This window comes from Lissotriton vulgaris, chromosome 3_1 (genome assembly GCF_964263255.1).
Source record: "Lissotriton vulgaris chromosome 3_1, aLisVul1.2, whole genome shotgun sequence".
Classification (NCBI taxonomy): domain Eukaryota; kingdom Metazoa; phylum Chordata; class Amphibia; order Caudata; family Salamandridae; genus Lissotriton; species Lissotriton vulgaris.
The window spans coordinates 716,591,055-716,615,967 of NC_141689.1; the positions used below are offsets into that span (position 1 = coordinate 716,591,055).

General features: G+C 48.8%; 1 protein-coding gene across 10 annotated transcripts in view; it reads left to right on the forward strand.

Moving 5' to 3' along the window:
* The window catches only part of APC (APC regulator of Wnt signaling pathway), an 831,398-nt gene that overhangs the window by 790,360 nt on the left and 16,125 nt on the right, over positions 1–24,913 (forward strand). For all 10 annotated transcript variants that reach the window (XM_086961019.1, XM_086961023.1, XM_086961027.1 and 7 more), the window contains one exon: positions 4,413–4,627. In XM_086961019.1, coding sequence (XP_086817145.1) covers positions 4,413–4,627 — 215 coding nt within the window. The remainder of the gene's footprint in view (positions 1–4,412; positions 4,628–24,913) is intronic.

Genomic DNA, 24,913 nt, shown 5'->3' on the forward strand with positions numbered 1-24,913 from the left:
GGGCCGGACCCATTTTTCGATGAAGGTGTCAGTGCGTCCCTTCTCCACTCCCTCCGGAAAGCCAATTAGGCGTAGATTGTTTCTCCGGGCCCTGTTTTCTGCATGCTCGGCCCTGCTGTGTAACTCCGCGGTCTGTGCCTGCAGTCGGGTCACCTGGGATTTAAGAGCGCCCACGTCGTCCTCCACCGTGGAGATACGGGACTCAGTCTCCGTAATCCGGGCCGTGGCGTTACGGAGGTCTTGTCGTATCAGCGCCACATCAACCCGCACTTCCCCAATCCTGGTCTCCACCGACGCCTGCGATGCACTGATCGCATGCAGGATAGTGAAGGGGTCTCCTCTGGCCGCCCCTGGTGCCGCCACAGACCCAGCCGCCGGGTCATGATGAGGCCTGGTGAATTGATCCATTGTAGTTTGAGTGAAGGGACCAGGGGCCGGAGAAGTGCGGTTCCTGCCCATGCCCCGGGAGAGTCAGGCGTAGGCGCTCAGACGTGAGGGGAGAGGGGCATGCAGCAACGTTCCAGCCTCAGCCCGCCACCCGGTATGGCGGCCGGTCCCTCCCCAGCTCTTCGATGGAGGTAGGCGGTCGGTCCCCGGGCAACACCTCCCGTCCAGACGACGTCGGCCCTCGAAGCAACCTCAGCAGGCCCAGAACCTCAAGGCCCCCCCCCATCGGCTGCAGCCCCAAAACCCGGGTCCTCCAGGCAAGGGCGGGGGGCAGACACCCACGTGCGCCACTCGACTCAGTGGCGGAGCGCCCCCCACCAAGTCACGGAGCGCCTCTCAATATGCCACCAGTGGGGGGAAAGGGGGGGGGGGGCCTCCAGTCCCCAGGGCAGGGCAGGCCAGGAGATCCGGTGGGCCCTCGAGGCCGGGCACTCCCCCACTCCGGCACCTGGAGGAAGGAAGAAGGCAGCACACCCCCTAGCAGGATCGATTGTCTGTAGATCTACACCCCCAGCGCCAGATGAGTCTCCAATCGTCACAGGCAGTTCTTACACCGCCGTTGCAGGTCCTCCCGCGCTTCTGTCCACCTCTCACCCCTAAGATGGCGGAGGGCGCAATCAGTCCTGACTGGCCAGAAGGGGAGGAGGGGCGCCCCAACTGGGGATCCCTACAGGGGCTCAGCGGGCCCACACAAGCAGCGGAGCAAGTCTGGGCGTCTGCAGAGGCCCAGCCGGCCCGGCAGCACCTCCACACACAGCTTCCACAGACAGGTTGTTTGCCCTCAGCAAACACAGTAGCAGGGGCCCCAGCTTGTGTGGCCCGACACAGCCGCCGAAGGATACGGGGGGGAGAGGAGGCCTAGAAAGCTGTCCCCACCTCCTCACCTCCTCCAGGTCGCAATGCAGGCCTTCCCTGGGTTCCAGGCGCCGCTGCAGCCGCTTCGATGGGCCCCCCACTGAGGGCAAGGTCTGGATGTAGTCCACGGGCGGCGAGATGCGGACTCGCTCTCTCGGCCGCCGGCGGGTATAGAATGCTTGCCGCAGTCAGCTGCAGCCTCTCAAAGACCTCCACCCCAGGGGGCTCCAGGCTCCGCTCCACAATGCCGCCGTTGCCTCCAGAGCCAACCCGCCCACTCCACGGGCACCGGGGCGGGATGACACCTCTCGGATCGCAGGCTGTGCTCGGCCCCTCTCCTCCAGTGAGCACCACTGCCCCGGAGGAGCGCAGGTAAGCCGGGCTGGGAGGGGGCAACCGGGCGTCCGGCTGGGAGGTCAGGCTCAGGGAGCAGGAAGCGTGGGGGGCCGCCATCTTACAGCATGCAGGCCGCCAGGAGCAGAGGGCCAGGTAGGACAACGCGGGCACCAGGCGGGCCCCGCAAGGGGTCAGGATGATGGAGATCAAAAATAGGAGCCGTCTCTAGGACGCCGAAGGCCAGTGTTAGTGGGCTGATGCAAGGTGGATGACGAAGGGGGTCCGGTGCACTCTTAAAATGCGACCGCCATCTTGACGCCTCAAACATTTTTTAATTTTTTACCACTAATGTGTATCCACAATAGAGGGACAGTTGCGGATTGAAGATTTAGATTGCCAAGATCTACAGAGAGACAGGGGATTGCGAGGCCATCGCAATTTGGTACAGGTAAGTAATTTATCAATGTTCTCTATATTTAATGGTGAAAATTCAGGAAGAAATGTTCAGAGATGTTGAGACAGAAGCCATAGGATACAGTGATGGCTCATCTGGGACATCAGGTTGGATTATGCTATGTTATTATATAAGGAAAAAAGATCAGACAGAGTTATTGTGTGAGTATGATGGGGTTATTTATATCAATTGGTGACACAAAACATTTTACACCACCACCACCACCACCACCACCACTACCACCACCATTATTACCTACACTGCTTCCATTCCCAACACTATCATCATCACCAAACCGTAATTTTTTTTGTTTGTCAAGAGAGGACTGATAGTATATCAATATTTCTATTGTGCTCTGGAAATCAATTTAAAAAATCAAAAGTTATGGCCTGACCTGTGTCAATGCTTCATCATCGGCCATCCTTGCTCGCCAGAGAATTTTTCTAGTGTTGGCCGGCTCACCTATGTAACTATAGGGAGAACATATGGATGAAGAATGGGGGTTGGTATCCAGGATTGTACAAACTAAAAATCTTGTTAACAGTTAAACTGGAACTTCCTTTATTCTGTTATGGAGGAATCAAGATGGCTATAAGCTATTGCGATGTCTAGGATTCATAATTTCCCCTGCATCTGGGCTAACATGTTTCAGGCAATGGCCCCATTCGGGGTCTGTGGCTTCCATCAGGACCAGGGATCCCTTATTCTCGAATTTACTACCACATACTAATTTTGCATATAGCAGTTGTACACACACACACACACAGACACACCCCTTTGTATATGTTTCCCATTTCTAGCTAAATAGATGAATGCTCCCGCAGTGTGTTTTGGGAGGTCCTCTGATAACATAAACAAAAAGAAAAAAGAATCAACAAAGACAATCAAAGAAGAATTATTAGAAGGCTGAATTCCAGCTGAATTTAGAGGATCATGCTGCACACATGGATTCTGTTTTTAGCAGACCACTGCACATTGGAGAAAAACACATCTGTGAATGAACATCAGTAAACATTCGGTAGTACACTGCACATCGGTGTACACTTTATGCAAGTGGTGGTCGCAGACAGACATGCAGATAATATTGCATCAAAAGTTCCTTCTCGTAACCTAAACTAAACTAGCACAGGGCCTCATGGAGTAGTATGACGAGGGTGGCCTTGTAGTCAAACTATAAAAGCACTAAGGATTGTGCTTTTCACAGAAAATGGTGGAATAGCCCATGATAAGCAATTTTTCGTTACTCACCTAATCAAAGGTTACACCCTACTTTTCCACCTACTGCGGCGTCTGTCTCTTCCTGATGATTTGAGGGGAAGCGAAATGTCGGTAGAAGAGGGCTGTGTGTGTGCGCGCAAGCTACCATGTGATTTGTGGAAGCATGCCCACATGTGAAGGCATGTGACATGTACCTGAGTGAACCATCTGCCCTATATTCACTAAGGATGCTTGTGTCCAATGGGGTCTTGTGGCTGTTAGACCCATCCTTACAAACCAGGACAAACATTAAAGCGGCAGTGCTGGCAAGTGCATGTTTGTGCGTCACATTCGCAGAAGGTGCCATAACCTGTTTACCAATAAACCCTACATTTAAACACTTAACCATAAAACCTATACCCCAAAACCTTCACCTAATGGCCTAAACCTTCGATTCTTAACTCTATACCCTTAGCCCATAAACTCTATACTGTATACTCCTCATCCTATTCTGCAAGCTTTTAAAGCTACACCTGCAGTCTTAATCCATAACCTAACCCCAACCCCTTAACCTCTATACCTGATATATACCCTTCTTCCCCAACCCCTTCGCATCTTTTCCACTGTCCTTGCTTAAATATATTTTGGGAAGAAATACTTTGGGAATTGTTCCTTTTTTAAAGTATTTATTATTAGAATTACATCGGAAATGTTATTTTTAGAAATTGTATTTGTCAGGTTTTGAATCAATACTGTCATTGTCCTTGCTTGTTTCAAGTTTATGTATGTAATTTGTGAACTGATCCTACGATTGCCAAAGCTACATTATTTACTTTTGTATTTAACAAACCCATCATTTAATCTTTTTTTTTTAAGGTGTTTGTTGTTAACACATGAACCCATGCTCAAATGGCAATTTTACTTTGCCCGTACAATCCAAATGAATGGTATTTGAAGTAGTGTTTCCGGAAAATAATTCACATTTTAACATTTTCAATGTCTTTGGTGTTAATAAATTAGAATTTTTACATTGGCTATGAAATGTGAGCTCCATTTAGGAGCACTCTGTATTTGGCTGCAATGTTAGGGCATATTTAATTGTTATTTGTTCCTCTGTTTACAGGAATCTACCCTGAAAAGTGTTCTGAGTGCCTTATGGAATCTGTCAGCACATTGCACTGAAAATAAAGCTGACATCTGTTCTGTGGATGGTGCTCTTGCCTTTTTAGTTGGCACTTTAACTTACCGAAGTCAGACTAACACCTTAGCTATCATTGAAAGTGGAGGAGGCATATTACGTAATGTGTCCAGTTTAATTGCTACAAATGAGGACCACAGGTACGTACTGAACATGAGAGAATAAATTTGAGAACAAAGTGTGCTTGTTTTGGAAATGACAGGCTACACACAATGATGTTAATTTGTGGATATTCACATATCTTTTCATTGTTCACACGTAGCTTTTAGCGCCAAGTATTGATATGCATACTATCAGGGCAATTGAGAAAATTGAATGTTAAACTTTCACTCTGTCTGCCTGCACTCTAATTGAAAATTCTGCAAAGCCTGAAATAGTCTATTCTCTGCCACCTCTGCCCCATCTCTAGTTGTGTTTCCTCCTGACATTCTGATCCTCGTCCCTGCAAGTAAATTCTGGGAACAATTCAACCTTAAAATTTGACTTTAATCAGTCATCACTACTACATCAAAAGTGTCTAGAATCTTTTTGCTCAAAAGAAGGACAATTTACTAACACTTCAGCTTCTATGCAGCTATGTCCCCCTTTGACTAGAACATTCATTTTACCACAATCACAACTTTCCAAGAATTCTACCAAGCTACTTCCATCATTGCCAACCTTGGGTAGCTGCCTTCCATACACTGGTTGCAGAACAAATGACTCTCCCTTGAAATTCAATTGACACTACACAAGTATGATTCCTACCCCCCATTATGTGACAGGTGGGGTAGAGCAGAATGAGAACCTATGATAACTACGGCGGACACGGGCACAAGAGAGAATCACCTTCCCCCTTCCATCAGGGACCTACAGGCCTGCACACTTGGAGAAAGCGTGGGAGTGGGGGGTGGTGGGGGCGGTGCCCCGCAACTGAAAATGCCCACCTAGTCCAATGGAACTTTGACACAGCGACTTGTTGGGGGTGTGACCAAGATTACAGAGACAGGCACCTACTCCCTGTGAGAAGTTGGCCTGATATGCAGTGCTCACTATTCTAGTGATCGCTATGCATCAGTCCAAACGACCCTTATGGTGATTGGTTGTAAGTCAACCATAGACCAGCTATCCTAGTAGCGTGGATACGAGCAGTCTTCGGGCTAAACTCTAGAGGGCGTGTTAAGCCAGCTGTTATACCATCACATACCCCTTGAACACCAAGTGAAAGGACACCACACAAGTGTTATGAAAATAAACAGTGTATTTATTAGAATCACAACAGCCCTGGACTCTTTGTGAGGACAGGGTACTAAGCACACAACAGAACTCTTAGGAAAATACTTCAAGTGCACAATCAATACAAGTGCCCGAGGGCACGGAAAGTTTAGTGTTCTCGGGCGAACCCGATAAGGTAAGTCGGAAGCGATAGGGACTCGGGACCCTTCAATAAGGAGGCTATGCGGGCACCGAAATGCCGAAGTTACCTAGCCCAGGGGCTGCGGCTGCACAAGTCTTTACAGACGTCGGGAGTCTTCGCTGACGAACCAGGAGCCGGGAGGAAGGAGTTGCTGGCCGGCGACCAGTGGAGATAATTCGTAGAGATCCAAGCCTGGATCAGAGATGGATGACACCTGAAAGCAGAGGGGACCAAGTTCGTAACTACTAGCCAGTAGTCGGAGGGTACCAGGAGGGCACCGGATGATCGTCACCTCGACTAGGTGAGTGGGCGACGCTAGGCTCTGCAGTCTCACGGACCAGGAGGCGTTGTCGGCGACCAGGATGGAGGTGCGAGCTGTCCCACGAAGGTTGATGCTGTCGGCGTCGCTGGGCCCAGGATTGGGGCAACAAGCCTTGGCAAATTGAGGGCCACGTGGTGGACCTAAAATGGCGTCTTGAGTGGACCAGGAGGGTCCGGGGTGCTCCTCTCTCATAAGGGAGCAAAAGGCCAGTCTGGAGCAACCAGACCAGCAACGTTGGTTGTCGGGCGTAATCGAGAAGGCCACAAGCCAGCGGCTAGTAGCCAGACAATGTGCTGAGCAGCAAAGAGCAGAAGGGCCCCACGCAGATCGTGAGATGCAGGGAGGCTGAAACTTCGGTGCTGGAGCTGCTCAGGGTCGGGGCTACTCAGACCCCAGAGCACTCACCAGAGGATCCCTCGGCGGTCGTGCTGGTTAAGAAATCGTGCAGGTTGAGAAGAGTCGAGAGTTCCTTTCGTAGAAAGTATTCTTGATTCAAAGATGATCTAATCTGGAAGGGTCCCAGGTCCTGCCTTTATCCTAAAGAAAGGGGTGGGTACGCGACTAGGTCCTGCCCGAGGGGTGGGACCAGGAAGGGGGTGGTTACACCCCTCTCCCCTGCCGGACTTTCCCCAGGTCAGGGGCTGGTGTGCCCCTGGAACTGGTTCTAGCCGGCAGATGCGTAGTGAGCACCGGGGTGCCACTCCGCAGTCACCTTCCTGTAAAGCCCTGCCTACCCAGGATACACAAAACCCTGTCTGGGGTGGTGCGAGCACCGCCCTGGTCAGGAAACCCTTTGTCCAAGCTCTCCTCGCTGGAAGGACTCCCAGCAGCAGGAGGTCAGACTCGTGTCTGTGGTGGCAGCATCCATTTTGTGGAGCTGAGGCTTCAGTTGACTTTAACCGGGGTTCACAGTTACGTACATGTCGTGTCCCTCTAGGAGGGTAGAATGCTAACCCCGTCGCCAGTATTGGTGAGGGGTCAGTATCCCGATTCGTATGACACCTTACTCGACATGTCTTGATAACGCGATACCGAAGTTACCAATATGGTACGCGTTATCATGGAACAGCCATTGGGTCTTGGTTCCGCAAGCTGCAACCGGGCTCTGCTCGTGCCAGAGCCCAATTCACACGATTCCACGCACTCTGCCTTCAGGATTGTCAAGGCCTGCCATAGGAGTGGCTGATAGGAATTCGGGTGTCCATTTGAGGGTTAGATATAGGTATACTATATCTAAAGCAAAGGGCGAGTACGCCACGTTGCCCCAGCTGTCGTGCAGCCAGTTGTGTCAGATTTAGAGGCCATCCAGGGGTGGCATAATACATGCTGCAGCCCCTGGTAGGCCCTGGGTACACCGATGCCCTGAGTTACAGGGTCTGACAGGGTGGCCCAGTTCCAATTGGGTAATGCACCTGAGGTACACATGTCAATTTAGCGAGAGAATAGCTAGGCTGTGGGTCTGATTGGCAGGCCCACAGCCCGAGAAAGTCGTAAACCAGTGAAACAAAAGCAAAAAATCTGGGTGATCATAGGATTGCCCTACTCTCCTACGCTCCCCTCCTCTGAAAGTTTGCAGCCTGGCGCCAAGCAGTCATAGTGCCCCAGGAACTACACCATCACACTAATATAAGGCAGTCACTCTTCGCAGAAAGCAGACTAACATGGGGACATACAGAACTTTAATACAATAGCTTGGGCATTGCTGAGGCCGATGCAGCTGATACACTTTCTGGGACTTTCAAACTGCCCACCGACGCTGGGTGCAGCGATAATCATTCTTTTTTTTTTTTCTTTTATTCTTTTTTTCTTTTTGTCATATGCCTCAGAAACACCATTCCATCACCCGTTCCTGGGTTTTCCTGCCCTTTTGCTGGAAATGAGAGAATAAGGAGTTCAAATAGTTATTGCCCTTTGAATGTGAAAACCTTTCTCCTGACCACTATTCCTTCAAGCAGTATCTGCCCAATAGGATGTGCGCCAGCCGAGGTGGAGAAGGCTTAATCATTCAACCCCTCTTCTGTTCTATCTCTTCTTGCATCTAACCACCTTATGAATGGTTGCCAATAGTCATATATTTTATTTCTATTGTCAGATATGTCCAAACTAACAATGTTCTTTATAGCTGATATCCAATCCTCATACGAGGGGGCGCTGAGACAACCCATTTTCTGCAAATTTTCCTGCGTGCCAGCAACATTGCGTAAAATAACAACTTCGAGTACTCCCTATCTTCTTTTAACTGCACCTCCAAACATCCGGGAAAAAACAAGCAAACGCTTACCTGAATTTGTAGCTTCAGGATATCAGACAAAGTTCTACTCACATCTTCCCAAAATTGCTGTATCTTAGGACAATGTATAAACATATGAAGAGCTTTGTCTTTCAGTTGCCCACATTCCGGGCAAGCCACATCTCCTCCTTTCCCAAATTTCGATTTTCTCTGTGGGGTTCAGTATGCCCTAGGGAGTGTAAAAAAATGATTTCTCCTTAAATAGGCAGGTTTTACTATTTAAAAAAATCATTGACGTTGATACTTGCCAAAGGTTCTGCAGCGAAGGCTCCAGCAAGCATCTTCCCCATAACTCTAACAGCAGCGTGAACTCGCCATCATTCAGGTCCATCATACTCCAATACCAAATCAATATTTCTTTCTTCATGGGTAATCCTGACAACAGCCTCTCTTTAAATTCATTTGGTGCCCCAATTGTTGTGCTGGGTAATTGATACCAGCTCTGTATTTGGAGAAATTTGAAACTTGACACTCTATTGGCCGTCCTTTCTCTACACATCTCCCATGTTATCAAGTGACAGTCATGGATTAAATGTTCCCATCTTAGTACACCCGCTTCCCGCAATGGATCAGGCGACTTGTCTTTTGTCCAGTCTGGGGAGCCCAGAGAGTCCCAAAGTGGAGCTAGATTTCCAAAATACGGCAACTTTAGGTGTCTTCTGATGCTGTACAAAGTCTCCGCCATACCCTGTAGCATTTTTTATCTGACTTTTTTTTTTAAGTATTTGGGGTCAGCGTACTTGTGCAAAAATCCACAATCCCCTCCTTTTACATCCTTTAGCATCTCAGCTACTAATCTGCCTATTTCGGAGCACACCTGTCTATCCAACAGCATTTTCTCATTTTTACAAGAATGGCCAGGAGTAGAATTGTAAATCTGGTATTGTTAGCCCCCTTTCTGTAGTAGGGGATCTCTGTGTATAGTCATAATCTAGTGAATAGGCCCGCCCATGTGCGTGGACCCCGGCAATCAAAAATAATCTCTTAAGTTGTCAAATCATGCAGCAAAACTGCAAAGACATTAAGAGAGAATTTAAAGACAAATAATGCAGCCTATATCCACAGGCTACACTGTCCAGTACTTCAACTAGAAATTCCACCAAATAACACCTCACATAATACAGCCTGCCCAGTTTCTTCCATAGAGAAACTTGCCTCCCCCAGAAAAGACACTGGAAGGATAGAGAGGAAGGCATGGACAGACAAGCCCCATAGGCTGCCATTATGTGGCTTAAATAGGATACTGTGCCTTTAAGAGAACTTTCCAGAATTTCTCCCAGTATCCCAGAATGCCTAGCAGGTCCCTCTACTTTCAGTTCTTTTTTCCGGCTCCTGCTAACAGGACCCTGGCATTGAGCTCTCCCTTGTTTCAAGGGATTATTGGATATTTTGGCACTTTTGTGTTTTAAAAGTGTTTCATTTTACTTTCTTGGTGTTCTCCTTCTTTCTTGTGTGTTGGTTCATGCGTTTTAGGGCTCTAAAATGCCTGGTCTTTTTGATAAGTGTCCAGCATGTGGGAGGAAGAAGGCCAAGAGTGATCCACACGACGTCTGCATCGTCTGTCTCCCTGAGGATCATGTCCCGGAGGACTGTGTCATCTGCCAGCAGTTTACTGCTCGGACTCTGAGGGACAGGATGAAGATTAGGCTTTCTGGCCTGGAGGAGAGACGTCCGCAGGCTGCAGCTGGGTCTGGGCAGGCTGGGAAGGTTCCCTCTGCCTCTGCTGAGGCCTCTGGGGGGCTCCCCAGAGGCAGGAAGTCCAGCAAGCGATCCCGGTCTCCGTCGGCATCGACGACGACGTCGAGAGGGATGACGGCGGTGTGTTCCCCTTCTCCCCGGGGCTCCGGGTCGAGACGGTGTGACTGCTCGACGTCGAAGGGCCTGGAGAGGTCTCCGTCGAAGCCACCGTCGACGTCATCGTCGACGTCGGAGTCTTCCTATCGACGTCGGAGACGAAGTGACAAGCATCGGCGCTCGCCGTCGAGGCGTCGCCGCCGATCGCCGTCGAAGCACCGGTCGGCGTCGAGGGGCTCCTCGACGTCGAGGGCATCGAGAAGAAGGAATCGACGCTCGTCGTCGAGGACGGAACGTTAGACGTCGCGGAGGCGGCGTACGACGTCACGGAGGAAGAGGTCGACGTCGAGGGGTCGGCGTTCGACGTCGAGGAAGAGGAGGTCGACGTCGCGGAGGCAGCGTTCGACGCCGGAGACGCGGAGGCGACGTTCGACGCCGGAAAAGCGACGCTCGGCGTCGAGAAGAAAGAGGTCGGCGTCTAGGAGTCGTTCTGCCTCTCCAAAACGGCGCAAGAGGAAGCAATCACCTGCTGAAGGGGCTGGATCTCAGCCCCCTTCGCCTAAGGGGTCACCGGGCTCGGTGTACTCAGAGGTGTACACGCCATCTCGGCCTCGGTCGCCACCTCAACCTGTTCCTAAAGAGGATCCTCCACCCAACCCTCCGCTTCCGCCACCAGTTCCTCCGCATGGGCCCGCCCCGCAGCCGAGGGTTCCTCCGCCGAGGTCCATTTCGCTGCCGTCTTTGCCTGTACCTCCTAAGGGGACCCCAAAACCTAAACCCTGAGAGGAGCCAAGGAAGACCCCACCACGGAAACCGGTGGAGCGGCCACGGGCTGGCAGGTCTCGCTCTCGCTCTGGGAGAAGGGAGAGATCGCGACACAGATCATCCACGCGGTCGAGACGCCGCCATATAAGGCGCGAATCTCGCTCCCACACAAGATCCTCTGGTACCAGGGACTATTCTCCTACCTTGTCTGAGTCACCGGACACGAGGGTGTCCCTGATTGATGACCTGGTGGCGTTCCATGATGTCCTTTTAAGGGGCGCTGCGAAGTTGGGCATATCCTTGATGGTGCCTACTCCTAAAACTTCAGTCATTTTCGAGACATTGCATCAAAAACACCTGTCTCGTCCTCTCCTGCCTCTGGTGCCGGGCCTGGAGGAACCGGCTATGGCCCTTTTTCTCACCCCTGCGGTGACGAAGGCGGCTCCATCGAGGCTGCTGAAGAAGTACCTGGCTCCCGACTCGGACCCGGCCTTTCTGAGGGCGGAACCCCCTCCAGACTCTGTAATTGTGACGGCGGCCCGCAAGCAACATGCCACCTCCCCGTCATCCACGGTTCCCCCGGATAAGGAGTCCAGATGGATGGATTCGGCAGGGAGGAAAAAGTGTGGAACATCGGCTACCTCCATGAAGGCTGCGAGTGCCACGGCGCTGTTGGGACGCTACAACCGCGCCCTCTGGAACTCCCTCCAGCAGTTTGCGGAGCTGTTACCTCGCGAGAAGCGCGAGGACTTCCAGGAAGTGCTGAATGAAGGGATGCTGGTGGCTAACCAGATTATCAGCGCTGCAGCGGACTCTTCCTTGTTGGCAGCTCATGGGTTTTGCCATGGGGTTAACCAACGACGTCACGCTTGGCTCCGTCTTACGTCACTGAAACCGGACGCACAGCAGAGGGTGGCCAACCTACCATTCTCCGGCGAGACCCTCTTCGGGAAGCATGCGGACGATGAGATGGCCCGCATGAAGGCGGAGGCCGAAACGCTCACGGCTGTGGGCCTTGAGAAGCCTAAAGACACGAAGAAGTCGTACCGCCCATTCCAACTGCGGTTCGGTGGGCAAGGCAGAGGACGTGGCCAGGCTTCGGGACAGTCACAACAACAACAACAGTTCCGTAAGCCATTCCAGAAGCGCCAGAAGGGCAGAGGAGGCCAGCAGTCGGCTCCAGCGCCCAAGGCCAAGGCTGGGTCTAGGCCCTAGGAACCTACTTCCCCCGGATCTGTTACCCACTCCCGTAGGGGGAAGCATTCAATTTTTTCTGGCAGAGTGGAGAAAAATTACTCGGGACAAGTGGGTGCTGAATATTGTTTGCAATGGATACAGTCTTCGGTTCACAAGCCCTCCTCCAGCAATTCCACCGGTCAGCTCGCAGTTTCAGCTGCGCGAGCTTCAGGTGGAGGCGGATATCCTGTTGAGGAAAAGGGCGATAGAAGACGTACCTCTGTCTCAGAGAGGAAGAGGTCTGTACTCCAGGTTCTTTCTGGTTCGCAAGAAGGACAAAAACGAGTTCAGGCCCATTCTGGACTTGCGACAGGCAAACAAATGGATTCGCAGGGAAAATTTTTGCATGCTGTCGTTGCATCAGATTTATCCTCAGTTGCAACAGGGAGACTGGCTATGTGCTATAGACCTACAGGATGCTTACTTCCATGTGCCCATTGCACACAAACACAGGAAGTTCCTTCGGTTCCAAGTCGGCGCCAATCATTATCAATACACAGTACTCCCATTCGGACTGAAGTCCGCGCCGAGAACATTCTCGAAGTGCATGGCGGTGGTAGCAGCACACCTGAGGAAGAACAAGGTGTTCGTCTACCCGTACCTGGACGATTGGTTGATCAAGGCATCCTCCTTCTCGGAAGCGCGAGCACACTTCCAGAAGACGTGCGTTCTCTTGAACAAGCTGGGGCTGCACATCAACATGGCCAAGTCTGTCCCGACTCCGGTCCAATGCATACAGTACTTGGGAGCCTCCATCAATACGCTGTCAGCAAGCGTGTCTCCTTCGGAAGAGCGATGATTATCTCTCCTTCTGAAGGCTCAGGCTCTTATAACAACTCCATCTACAACAGTGAGGACGGTGTCTTCTCTACTGGGATCGATGGCCTCTTGTATCTTCCTGACGCCACACTCACGGCTGCACATGAGACCGCTGCAGGAGTGCTTGGAGGACCAGTGGGATCAGAGGAAAGGATCTTGGGACGACAAGATTCGACTGTCGCTGCATGCTCTTCAGTCTCTGAAGTGGTGGTGTTCAGCGGAGAATCTCCTCAGAGGGGTTCCCTTTCACAAGGACATTCCCACGCAGACTGTCGTGACGGATGCTTCTCTCCTGGGATGGGGAGCGCACTCCGGGACTCTACAGATTCAAGGAACGTGGTCACCGATGGAGGCCACGTATCACATCAATTTCCTGGAACTCAGAGCTGTTCACTTGGCACTGAAGGCCTTTCTTCCGTCCTTCCAGAGCAACTCTCTGCTTGTACAGACGGACAATACCACCACGATGTATTATCTCAACAAGCAGGGGGGCTCGAGATCGCGCACTCTGTCACAGGAGGCGCAGACGATCTGGCACTGGCTCCTAGCCAGAGGACTGACGATAACGGCTACCCATCTGCCAGGTGTGCAGAATGTTCAGGCAGACGCACTGAGCAGGCTGGTTCAGGAAAACCACGAGTGGGTCATAAACTACGAAGTACTAGGAGAAGTCTTCGCAAGGTGGGGAACTCCAGACGTAGATTTGTTCGCCACCGCCGAAAACAGCAAGTGCAGAGACTTCGCCTCAAGGTACTACCAGCATGCGTTATGGATCAACTGGACGAACAGCTTTCTGTACGCCTTTCCTCCCATTCCCCTGATTCCGGCGGTGCTCATCAACCTGGCCCGGTCCAGGGCTCGGATGATACTCATTGCCCCAGAGTGGCCCAGGCAGTGGTGGTTCACGGACCTACTTCACCGGTCTCTCCTTTCTCACATTCGGTTGCCGTGCAGGCCGGACCTTCTCACGAAGTTCGGGGGACGGATGTTACACCCCAACCTCTCGTCTTTGAGTTTGGCAGCATGGCTCCTGAGATAGTGCAATATGGCCATCTGAATCTGCCTGAGGATTGCATGGACATACTGAAGGAGTCTAAGAGGCCTTCCACTCGAACTTCATATGCTTACAAGTGGAAGAGGTTTTGTATCTGGTGCCAGTCTAAGAACCATGACCCTACGACCTGTAAGGAAGATGTCATCCTTCCTTACCTTTTACATTTGGCGCAGTCTGGCCTTAATGTTCATTCCATTAAGGTTCATCTTGCCGCATTGACTGCCTACAGGAAATGCCCTTCACAGACTTCCTTTTTCCAGATCCCTGTGGTCAAAGATTTTCTGGAAGGATTGATGAAAGTATTCCCTCCTGTCAGGCTTCCTTCGCCTTCATGGGAATTGAATGTGGTGCTGTCCAGATTGATGAAGGAGCCTTTTGAACCTATTCATAAGGCTTCGTTGCAGCACCTGTCCTGGAAGGCGGCGTTCCTCGTGGCCATTACATCGGCCCGCAGGGTGAGTGAAATTCAGGCGTTGTGTTGTACTGAACCTTATACTGTGTTTCATGCTGCTAAGGTTGTTATGCGTACTCACCCTAAATTTCTTCCCAAGGTTATTTCTGATTTTCATGTCAACCAGACCATAACTTTGCCTACGTTTTTTCAGAACCCTTCGTCTCCAGCGGAAAGGTCTCTCCATTCCCTGGATGTTAGGAGGGTGTTGAAATTTTATCTGGATAAAACCAAAGATATTCGTAGGTCTGACCAGTTGTTTATTAATTATGGATCAGCCAGGATGGGTCTTGCTACCTCTAAGCAGTCCATCTGTAGGTGGATTGTGTCCTGCATACAATTATGTTACCAAAGGGCTAATAAGACCTTAGGAGGTAAGCCTAAGGCTCATTCCACCAGGGGCAAAGCTGCCACGACGGCTCTGCTCCGTAACGTGCCGAATGCTGAGATCTGCAAGGCAGCCACTTGGAAGTCGGTTCATACCTTTGCTAAGCATTACTGCCTGGACACTGACGCCAGGGCAGACGCTCAGGTTGGGCAGGCTTCGCTGCGGAATTTGTTCGCACAGTAGTGGCGTTATTTTCTTTCTCCACCGCCGCTTTGGTGTGGGGATGGGCTTGCCATTCTATTCACTAGATTATGACTATACACAGAGATCCCCTACTACAGAAGGATTAGATTCTGTCCTGTAACTCCAGTTCTGTAGTAGGGGTATCTCTGTTATAGTCATAAGCGCCCGCCCTCCTCCCCGGTGGAGATATTTAGTCATGTAAGGAATGCGACAAGTCTGGCGTGCTTCGCCTTCAAAAAGAACTGAAAGTAGAGGGACCTGCTAGGCATTCTGGGATACAGGGAGAAGTTCTGGAAAGTTCTCTTAAAGGCACAGTATCCTATTTAAGCCACATAATGGCAGCCTATGGGGCTTGTCTGTCCATGCCTTCCTCTCTATCATTCCAGTGTCTTTTCTGGGGGAGGCAAGTTTCTCTATGGTAGAAACTGGGCAGGCTGTATTATGTGTGGTGTTATTTGGTGGAATTTCTAGTTGAAGTACTGGACAGTGTAGCCTGTGGATATAGGCTGCATTATTTGTCTTTAAATTCTCTCTTAAGTGTCTTTGCAGTTTTTCTGCATGATTTGACAACTTAAGAGATTATTTTTGATTGCCGGGGTCCACGCACATGGGCGGGACTATTCACTAGATTATGACTATAACAGAGATACCCCTACTACAGAACTGGAGTTACAGGACAGAAACTACTCCTTCTCTCTTTTCCTTCTCAACTTCTTCCACGCCAGAGGCAAGCCTGTCTGCGCCTGTCCGCGCCAGACCGAGCCAGGAGGCAGGAAACGTTGCTTGATCGGTTCTGGATACCATCCCAGAGACTTTTCTGTCTTATACGAAAGAAGCATTATTGGAAATAGGAAATGGGGTGCTTAGTAGGCAAGAGTCCACTGATTCATGTGCCACCCTATCCTCTTCTGCTCTGGAAGGTCCGGTCACATGCAGAACCTGCAAGTGTAATCTTTCCCCAGTAATGGCTTGCTCGAACAATGAGGATATTGATTCACTCATCACATATAACAGACCAAGCTATATTTTATGTAACACGCGATCTCTCGTGAAGCATTCTACGGAAATATGGGATATGATTTCCACAACTATTTGACAGCATTCATAGCAATGCAAGTCTTGGCTTCCAGTAAATTCATTCTGCTTGGTGATTTTAACTTTCATGGAGAGGACCTTACAAATTCGGATGTTATTCAGCTAACTTCCAGTTTGAGTGACATGGGTTTACTACAACGGGTGGTGGGACCTACTCACTGTGCAGGCCATACGTTGGACCTGATCTTTACTAATATAGACCAGTTATAGGTCTACCCCCCTCTCACCCAGATCTGGACAGATCACTGTATCATCACATTCACTCTCCTACCACTACCTAAGGCAACTCATAAGAATTCCTGCAAACTGCCAAAGATTCAAAAGCGTAGACCCTGGCATAAAGTCACCCTAGAACTATTTGAGAAAACATTTACACATCACTATAAAGATATAGAGTATAGCACTCAGGATACTTCGAAATTACTGGCTCATTTCAACTCCGCTTTTAAGAACACCTTAGACATAGTTGTCCCAGAGTGCGAGAAGACTCTGGATACCTGACGGATATCTGCCCCCTGGTATTCGGGTGATTTAAAAATTGACAAATCATCCTGCAAGGTACTTGAGAGACGATGGAGAAGATCCAAAAGTGTAAGAGACAAACAGCTATAAATTAGCTTTATCTCAATACCACCAAAAAATTAAGCTGGCTAGATGCTCGTATATTCATGATAAAAATTGAACAAGCCAGCAATTCCTTCAAAGCATTGTTTAATATAGTTAGGGACTTCGCTTCTCCTCAAGCCTGCAAACAGCAACCACTAGAAACACAGGAACTCTGCGACTCCATAGCAAATTTCTTTCAAGAAAAAATGTCACTAATTTATGCCTACTTTAATACATTGAGCACAGGACAAAATAACCCTACCAGGGAACAAGAGTCTCTGATAAGATCACGTACTTCATATTTGAACCACTTTGAAACGATCTCACTGGATGATGTAAATAATCAACTAATGGCAGCAAAGTCTGGATCTCCACGGGACCTATGCTCTCCTAACATCATGGTGCTTTTGGCCTGGTCTGCGCTCCAATAGTGCAAAGGATTCTTAACACCTCCATCAAAACAGGCTCCACTCCTAACTCCTGGAAGAAGGCCTTTGTCCGGCCGATCCTAAAAAAAAACGACTGAAGATCCCCAGGTTTTGAGTAACTATAGACCGATATCACTGTTGCCACTGTTGGCTAAGATATTAGAGACTCAAATCAATAAACAACTGAGCAACTATTTAGAACTTAATGGTATTCTTGACCCGTCGCAGTCAGGCGTCCGCGCAGGATTTAGTACCGAAACTGCTATAGTGGCAGTCACAGACTCACTAAGACAAACTTTGGATGGGGGCGGTTCAGCGATACTTGTCGTCCTAGATTTCTCCGCAGCATTCAATACGATTTCCCATCGGTTGCTGGTGGAGAGACTGCGGGAGTGTGGTGTTGAGGACCTCGCCCTGAGATGGCTTGAGAACTTTTTGTCCGATCAAGTGCAGACGGTCATTTTAGGCCCTTTCAAATCTCAGAAATTCCAGTCGAACAAGGGAGTGCCTCAGGGCTCCTGTCTGAGCCCTACACTCTTTAATATATATATATTGCGCCCCTGGCTAAGGTCGTCAAGCCTTATGGGTTTGAGATAGTTTTGTACGCAGACAACACCCAGCTGATATTCCCAATAGGAGTCAACTTTACTGAGGAGAAACAGCGCTTTGCGGAGGGAATGGTTGCCATTTCCAAATGGATGACAGAATGCCGCCTTCAACTTAACCCAGGAAAAACAGAGCTTATGCTCCTGGGAAAAGCCGCTAATATCTGGACTCCTGATTGATGGCCTTCCCAGTTGGGGGCGACACCCGCCCCATCCTCCTCCGTAAAAAGTTTGGGTTTTCAGCTGGATGAAAAGCTAACGATGAGGGACAATGTCAAAAACATCATAGGCTCTTGTTATTATAGCCTTCGTCTGCTACGAAAAATGATTCCCTATTTGCCACTGAAACCCCGCAGAACGGTGGTTCAGGCGATGGTTATGAGTCTCCTTGACTACGGTAATGCCCTTCTGGCAGAGGTGGGAGAGACCACGCTAGCTAAACTGCAGGTTATCCAGAATACTGCAGCTAGGATGGTGTTAAACCGCCCTCCAGGTTCCCCATCGCTGGCCTTGCTCAGAGTGCTTCATTGGCTTTCTGTCAAGAAAAGATCTTTCTTTAAGGTATGATGCCTCACTTTTCAGGCCATCCAGGGAATGGGCCCTGTCTATCTGCAAAATAAGATCTGTAAGCAAACATTTAAGTGTAACCTTAGATCAAACTTTCTGGCATTGTTGAAGGTCCCACGCATTCGTCTTAGCCGTACAGGGGGCAAATCATTCTCATACGTAGCCCCCAGATACTGGAACACTCTTCCGGAGGCTTTACGAAAAACCAATTCCTACCTTGCTTTTAGAAAGCATCTCAAAGCATTTCTGTTCTAGTACACTTTCTAGGTTCCCCTCTGGTACTCTGCTTATACGTCTCTTAGTCCCCTTCTAGGTCAGCGCTGAGATGCCCCTGGGTGAGTCACTCGCTTTATAAAAGGTCACTAACATAACATCACTAACATTGGCATGACATCTATTGTTTTTCCTCTGCTTTACTTCCTCCTTCTTGCATTGTTTCCCCGAGTCTCTTCCCCTCGACCTGTGAGCCCCCTCTCTTCCCAGGCCGGTCATCACGGAATCCAGAACCTCCATGGGTGTTAGGTCTGTGGATCTTAAACTTCACATTATCTACTTTCTTATTAAATCTGTCCTGCAAGATTATCAGTGTCCCCTCACTTCTGGACAGACCCACTATATAACTCTCTGCAGGCTCTGCTATCTGCTGATTCACAGTGAAGCTAAGACCGCAGGTGAAAGTATTTTTCTCATCACACTGGTGAGAACCAAATAGGTTAAAGCTTGCATGTGATGTTGAATAGTTTTGAGAACTGCTCGACTTGGGTGTCAAAATAGAGTTCAAACAGGTACTGGCCTCAAACTGTGACATTATTGAGAAACTTTGCTTGGAATTCTTGAATCTAGTAATTGCTGGCCCTAATCCACAGTCTGCGTTAGACAGCTTCTACTTGTGACTTGATTGTGGGGTGAAATCCTACAAGATTATGAGTAGAAGCAAAAGTGGCTATGCAATATGTACTGGAGATAGTCATGCAAAGTGTTGTTTTGTACCCACCATTACATTGGATGAATCTGTTGTTTACCAGTGCTCCTCAGCTCATTGGGGTTGATGCTAACACAAAGAAATTGTGATTCTAGCACCCAACTCCACAAATACAATTGTAATTATCTCACTTTTAACTTAGTTTGCTGTATCACTTAAACTTGATCTAGTATCATATATATTACATGTACACAGGTCTAAAGGAATGTAAAGTGGACAGTGAAGACCTGCCATCTCCTACGAGACCACCGAGGAGCCGATATCACAGGGTGGCAGGGAAAACAAGCTGAGAACAACTGTAAAAAGTAGAATTCTAGCTCATTTGTGGAGGCTTTTAATTGCTGATGTCCATTAAGGGGTGTGAAAGCACCCTAGAATAGAACATCAGCACCAGCCTCAACAAACCTTTTTTTTTTCTTTTTTTGAGGCAGAGTTGGGGTTAGGGCGGTAGCTAAAGTGCTTCTTTGCTATTCCTAGGCATGAGGCCCCACCGCTTCCTCAAATGGTGATTTTTTTTTTCAGTTGGTAGGTCTGACAGTGTAAAAATAAATTGCATTATTATGGCCCGGTGTAGTTGTTGTGTGTCATTTGAGACACCCTGCGCATTTATTTTAAATGCTGGGATTTTTACACCCCTTGAAGCTCAGGATGTAGGTGGGTGCTTATAATGAAGCTATAATCGAGAGTTCTGAATTTGAGACTGATGGAGGTGTGGTATTCGCACAATGCCAGTCAGTGGGTCCGCAAGATGTTCAGAATACTGTGAATCCAATTGTTGGCTCCTATGCATAGCGCACCAAGCAAAAGTGCCATTGTAACTGTGATTACATGCAAAAGTGTGTGAATGAGATACACAGCACCTTAAACAGGGCGAAAGAAACTGAAAATGCAGTCCTTACAAGTGAGCAGGTGATTGTGACACTCTAAAGACCACTAAGTCTTCTACACACACCTGTAACAGTTACAGTTCTTTTTGCCGCACCACTTAGAGACTTCCTAATTTTTCCTCCTACTTAAAACCATGATGAAATGTATGATTTCTCCTCTCGCTGGCAGCACACTTAACACATAAAACATACTGAGGAGCAGACGCTCAGTGCCATGGCAGGGGATGAAGTTCAAAAGAACAACTGTCTGCAGTCCATTGCAGCGGGTGAGTAGGTAGAGGTTGGCGAGTCAAGAAATTTAGAGGGAGAGCTGAGCCAAGGAAACTCTCAAAATGAAATAAAATAAATCGCCTTTGGCACTCAGAGCTGGTGTACGAGTCGTGACTTGAAAATATTTAAACAAACATTTCGTTAGCCTATGATAAGTTGTCTCCGAGATTCAAAAAAGTGTATTTCTTTAACATGCAGAAGGTTTTCACCTTGGCACATCAGTGTATTTGAAAAGTCTTTCTAAAAACTGAGAAACATTGGTACCTGGGCCTGATGACAATGCTATAAGTGAACAAAGAGGCAATTCAGTTGTCATTTAAATAGAATTTGTGAACTAGATTCTATTTTTATATAGAACAACTTTAAAAACCAAATACAAGACTAGTTTTTTGTGCAGTGCACATCTTGAACTTAAGTATTTGAAGGTTCTCTTATATGAGATAGTAAACAAAAAAGTTGCCCAGTGAAATGATGTATTTGCCTAGGATCACACAATTTGGTGAGGCAGAGACTGATCCCTCGTTTTCAGTTTCACACTGTGCACTTCAGCCACTCGATTGGCATCTCTTTCTGCCATCAAAGGTTAATGCTTTGGGCTTAATTCTTAAAGGCTGCGATTAGGTTTTGATGACAGGCAGAATCCACATTTTATTTTGCAAAGTTTTACCCATCACTTTACAACAGGTGTCATATATTAAGCTTTATCAGTGCCACTGACAATACATCCATTCCTGGCTCACATATGCAGCAACTGCTGCTGAATCTTTGCAGGTCCCCACCCGACAATAATAATGAAAACAGCATATTAACAGGTGCCTGCTTTGATCTCTGTGATCCATTGCAGCAAAACTCATGCAGATAAGAGAAACACTTCGTAAGTCCTTTTACACTCATTCTCCTCCACCCGGCCTTGTAATTACGCTGTCACTGCAATTCAGCTAAAACAAAGTGAGCATTTTGTCACACTGCTCACAAACAATCTCCGGGTCGTGCATGGAGCAGTGAAGTGCGCGATTTGGTAGTGTGTACGAGCACTGCGGAAAGGCAGTGTGCACGCCCACTCACACGTGCATGCCACAGGGAACATTGGTTGTAACTGCGGTCAGCAGTGGTGCCTTACATTGCCATTCATAAGGAGAAAACCTTTCCCATTTTTGTTGCCAATTTTCATCTGACTCTCATCTCTTCTTTCTCAACAACCTAGTCTAGTTTTTGGATGGCATTTATTTTGTTTGAGAACCGAAGGTTCAATTGAATTTAAGCATATAAGGGCTTGGCATTCCCCTTATTACTGCATATAGTCCTTACATATTGGAGAATGGCTCTGCTCTATATGGCCCCCTGGGTACCGTACACACAAACATCCCCTTACACGAACTTCCGACGTCCTCTGGTACTCTCACAACGAGAAGGTTCCATCCATGAGAGTGGTGAGGATTCATGAAAGATGGGGCACTTTTCACAGTTGGTATAATTCTGACTCACTCAGATTTAACTGCTTCTCAAGGTGTACCAGAATCTCTTTTCTAACACATGCCAGCATTGCGCGCTATATTTGCTGACACTGGGCAAAGGATTGTGCTGAACGAGCCACTCTCAAATTCCTACAAGCAATACACACAATGGGACACAACAGCCACCTGGTATGCTGACTATACCGCAGGCTCCGCTCACACCTGATCGTTCCCTTAACTTCCCTGCGAACCACATTGGAGACCGACCTTGCAGAGTTCTTCAAGACTAGGAATGGTTCTTTCTCCTTGAATACCCCAAAAGAATCTCCTGTATCTCCTGCTTTAAATTCCTCCAGTTTTTCACCTTACATCGCTCCTACCTGACCCCGCGTGGACTCTACTAAATTTTCCCTGCAATTTCCCCTGCATGCCCCCGCTGTTGGGCTCCAGAAGCGATCTCCTGCATATGTTGTTGCTTGTCCCTCACTATCTTCTTATGGGGCTAACATCTAGCTTGCAATATCAGAACTGGCTGTGCGGAATCACTGGCAAACGGTGGAACATTGTGTGCTAGGCCTATGCCCCAGACCCAAGGGCTCCAGAGTAGTGGCAGGAAGTTCTCTGCAGCACCCCTGGTCTCCCAATGGCGGACAGAGGTGGAGAGCCGAGGACTAACTGATAGTATGCTCTACGTAGGGAGGAGTATAGAGACTTGCGGAAGCGACCCATAGCATTGGAATTGGATGCACTTTTAGAATTCTTCAAAGCTCAGGAGTCTGCCAAATATCAGTCATTGTCGCCAGTGGCCACGCCCTTATTTCGCTATAACGATTAATTTGCATAACATGGATGTAGGAAGCTGGCTCTATATATACTATACCAAAGTAAGGTATAGTGTGTACAGAGTCCAGTGGATCCCCAAAGGTAGGCAGAGGTAAAAGTATATAATACCTTACTCTCTATTTGTGGTTGTGTGGGCGAGCAGTAAGGCTTTATCAGAGTGTAATGTTAAGCATTTATTGTACACACTCTGTTAAGAAATGGTTTCACACACTCACACTGAATACTGACCTATTTGTTTTTTATAAAAATATTATTTAGTTGTATTCTATTTCTAGAACCAAGCCGGACTTGGTACAAGTGAGTGTAATAGTACATTGCAAGTATAATGCAGTTAAATGCAATTGGTTAGGTTAAAGGTAAGTCAATTGTTCATAAACAGTTGAAATTACTTTTCAGTTACTATTGAAAGAACGTTTTAAGTTACTTTTCAGATTACTTTTCTTACTCAGTGTGGTATACCTAGATACCACACTGGGACATTTCCTGGATAAAGCTAAGTAATTCAAGTTATCAAGACACACTTGTCTGACTTTTCATAGAACTTCCCACTCCACTCAGAACGTTTTGCACTGTAAAGCAGCCAATTCAATCCTATGGGAGGAAATGAAGTTATTGGTTTACAGGTAAGTACTTGCTTTTGGGAGTTGGGTTTCTGGGGTTAGAACCAGGGTTCCCCCAGGGTCGAGGATTCACTCCAAGAGCACACTCAGCGGCACTAGGACGGCCAGGAGCAGAGTGCTGAGGCCGAATGTTATCCAATGGGGGAATAGGGAGCCTCAGGTTGGTGGCTGCCCATGAGCAGGCCACAAGGTTGTAGGAGCAAAGCTGCTGGTGTGAAGCTCAGGGCAAAGGGGGTACAAGTTTGCACACAAAGTGCACCCACAGCGTCACGGGGCGGCCGGGCGCAGGGTGCTGTTTTGTCATCGGGCCCTGTTTTCAATGGGGATTCCCCAGTTTCAATAAACACTGCAGGCTCGGGCATGAAGATCTTCTGGAGGGGACAACTGTTTGGAAAGGTAAGTTGGGATGCCGGGATTCCATATGTTGGGCCACCCAACACCATGATGGGTCAGCTGCTGGGGTGTCTTATGGCGTTGGGTTTCTCTTACCGGCTTGGGTCGCGGTCGGGGGGATTATCCAGAAAAGGGCTGTAGGCATTGGCTGGAGACTTGAGGTAGGTCCGGAATCACCAGATCCCAGGTCAGGATTGCCGGGGAGACCTCCTCGTGGTCTTGGGCCACTTGAACTTGGGCCGTGGGCGTCTAGTACAGAGTGGTGCAGACTTGCAGATTTGGCCGGAGTCTCTTGGTGAGCAAATCCGGTGCTCACAGGTGGTAAAGTCTGGCTGGGGAAGGCAGGGCAGGTCCTTCAGGTTCTGGAGGCTGCTGGCCACGGGACACACCAGGATTTCGCTGGTCGAGATCAGGACAGGCCAGTAGGGCTGGTGCCATTTCAGTTAGTGTCCTCCTCTTCTTCCTTCAGCACAGCTCTTCTGCTTGTCTGGTGAGGCAAGGTTCATGGTTGCCACTGCCCCTAAATATTACATTTAGGGGTCTGTCAGATAGGTAAAGGTTGGGACCAATGGGTCACTTCCTTGGCGTGGGTAAACTCCCTCTTGTGCCACCCTCCAGAGGAGGGGTAGGGGGCAGAAGCCTAACTCTGGTTGGCTGGGTCCCTCATCTTCAAAATGGCGGGGACTGAGAGGAGTGCTTCACTTCTCCTTCCCCACCTGAGGAGTGGGATTAGCAAAGGTGGACACACGTCTCCTCCTATCTTGGTTTTCCTGCTTATTCTCCCACCCAGAATGGGGGTCAGAAAGGTGGGAGCCAGTGCCTGGAAGCAGCTAAGGGATGCGTCATATTACAAAGGAGGCAAGCCATTGAAGCTTCCCCTTCGTGTACCCTGCCCATCCTGGGGAGGAGCCTTGGCAACTTGACCCAGGATGTGCTTTGTTTCAGGACCCCGAGAGCGGCAGGCTCTCGACCCAGTGG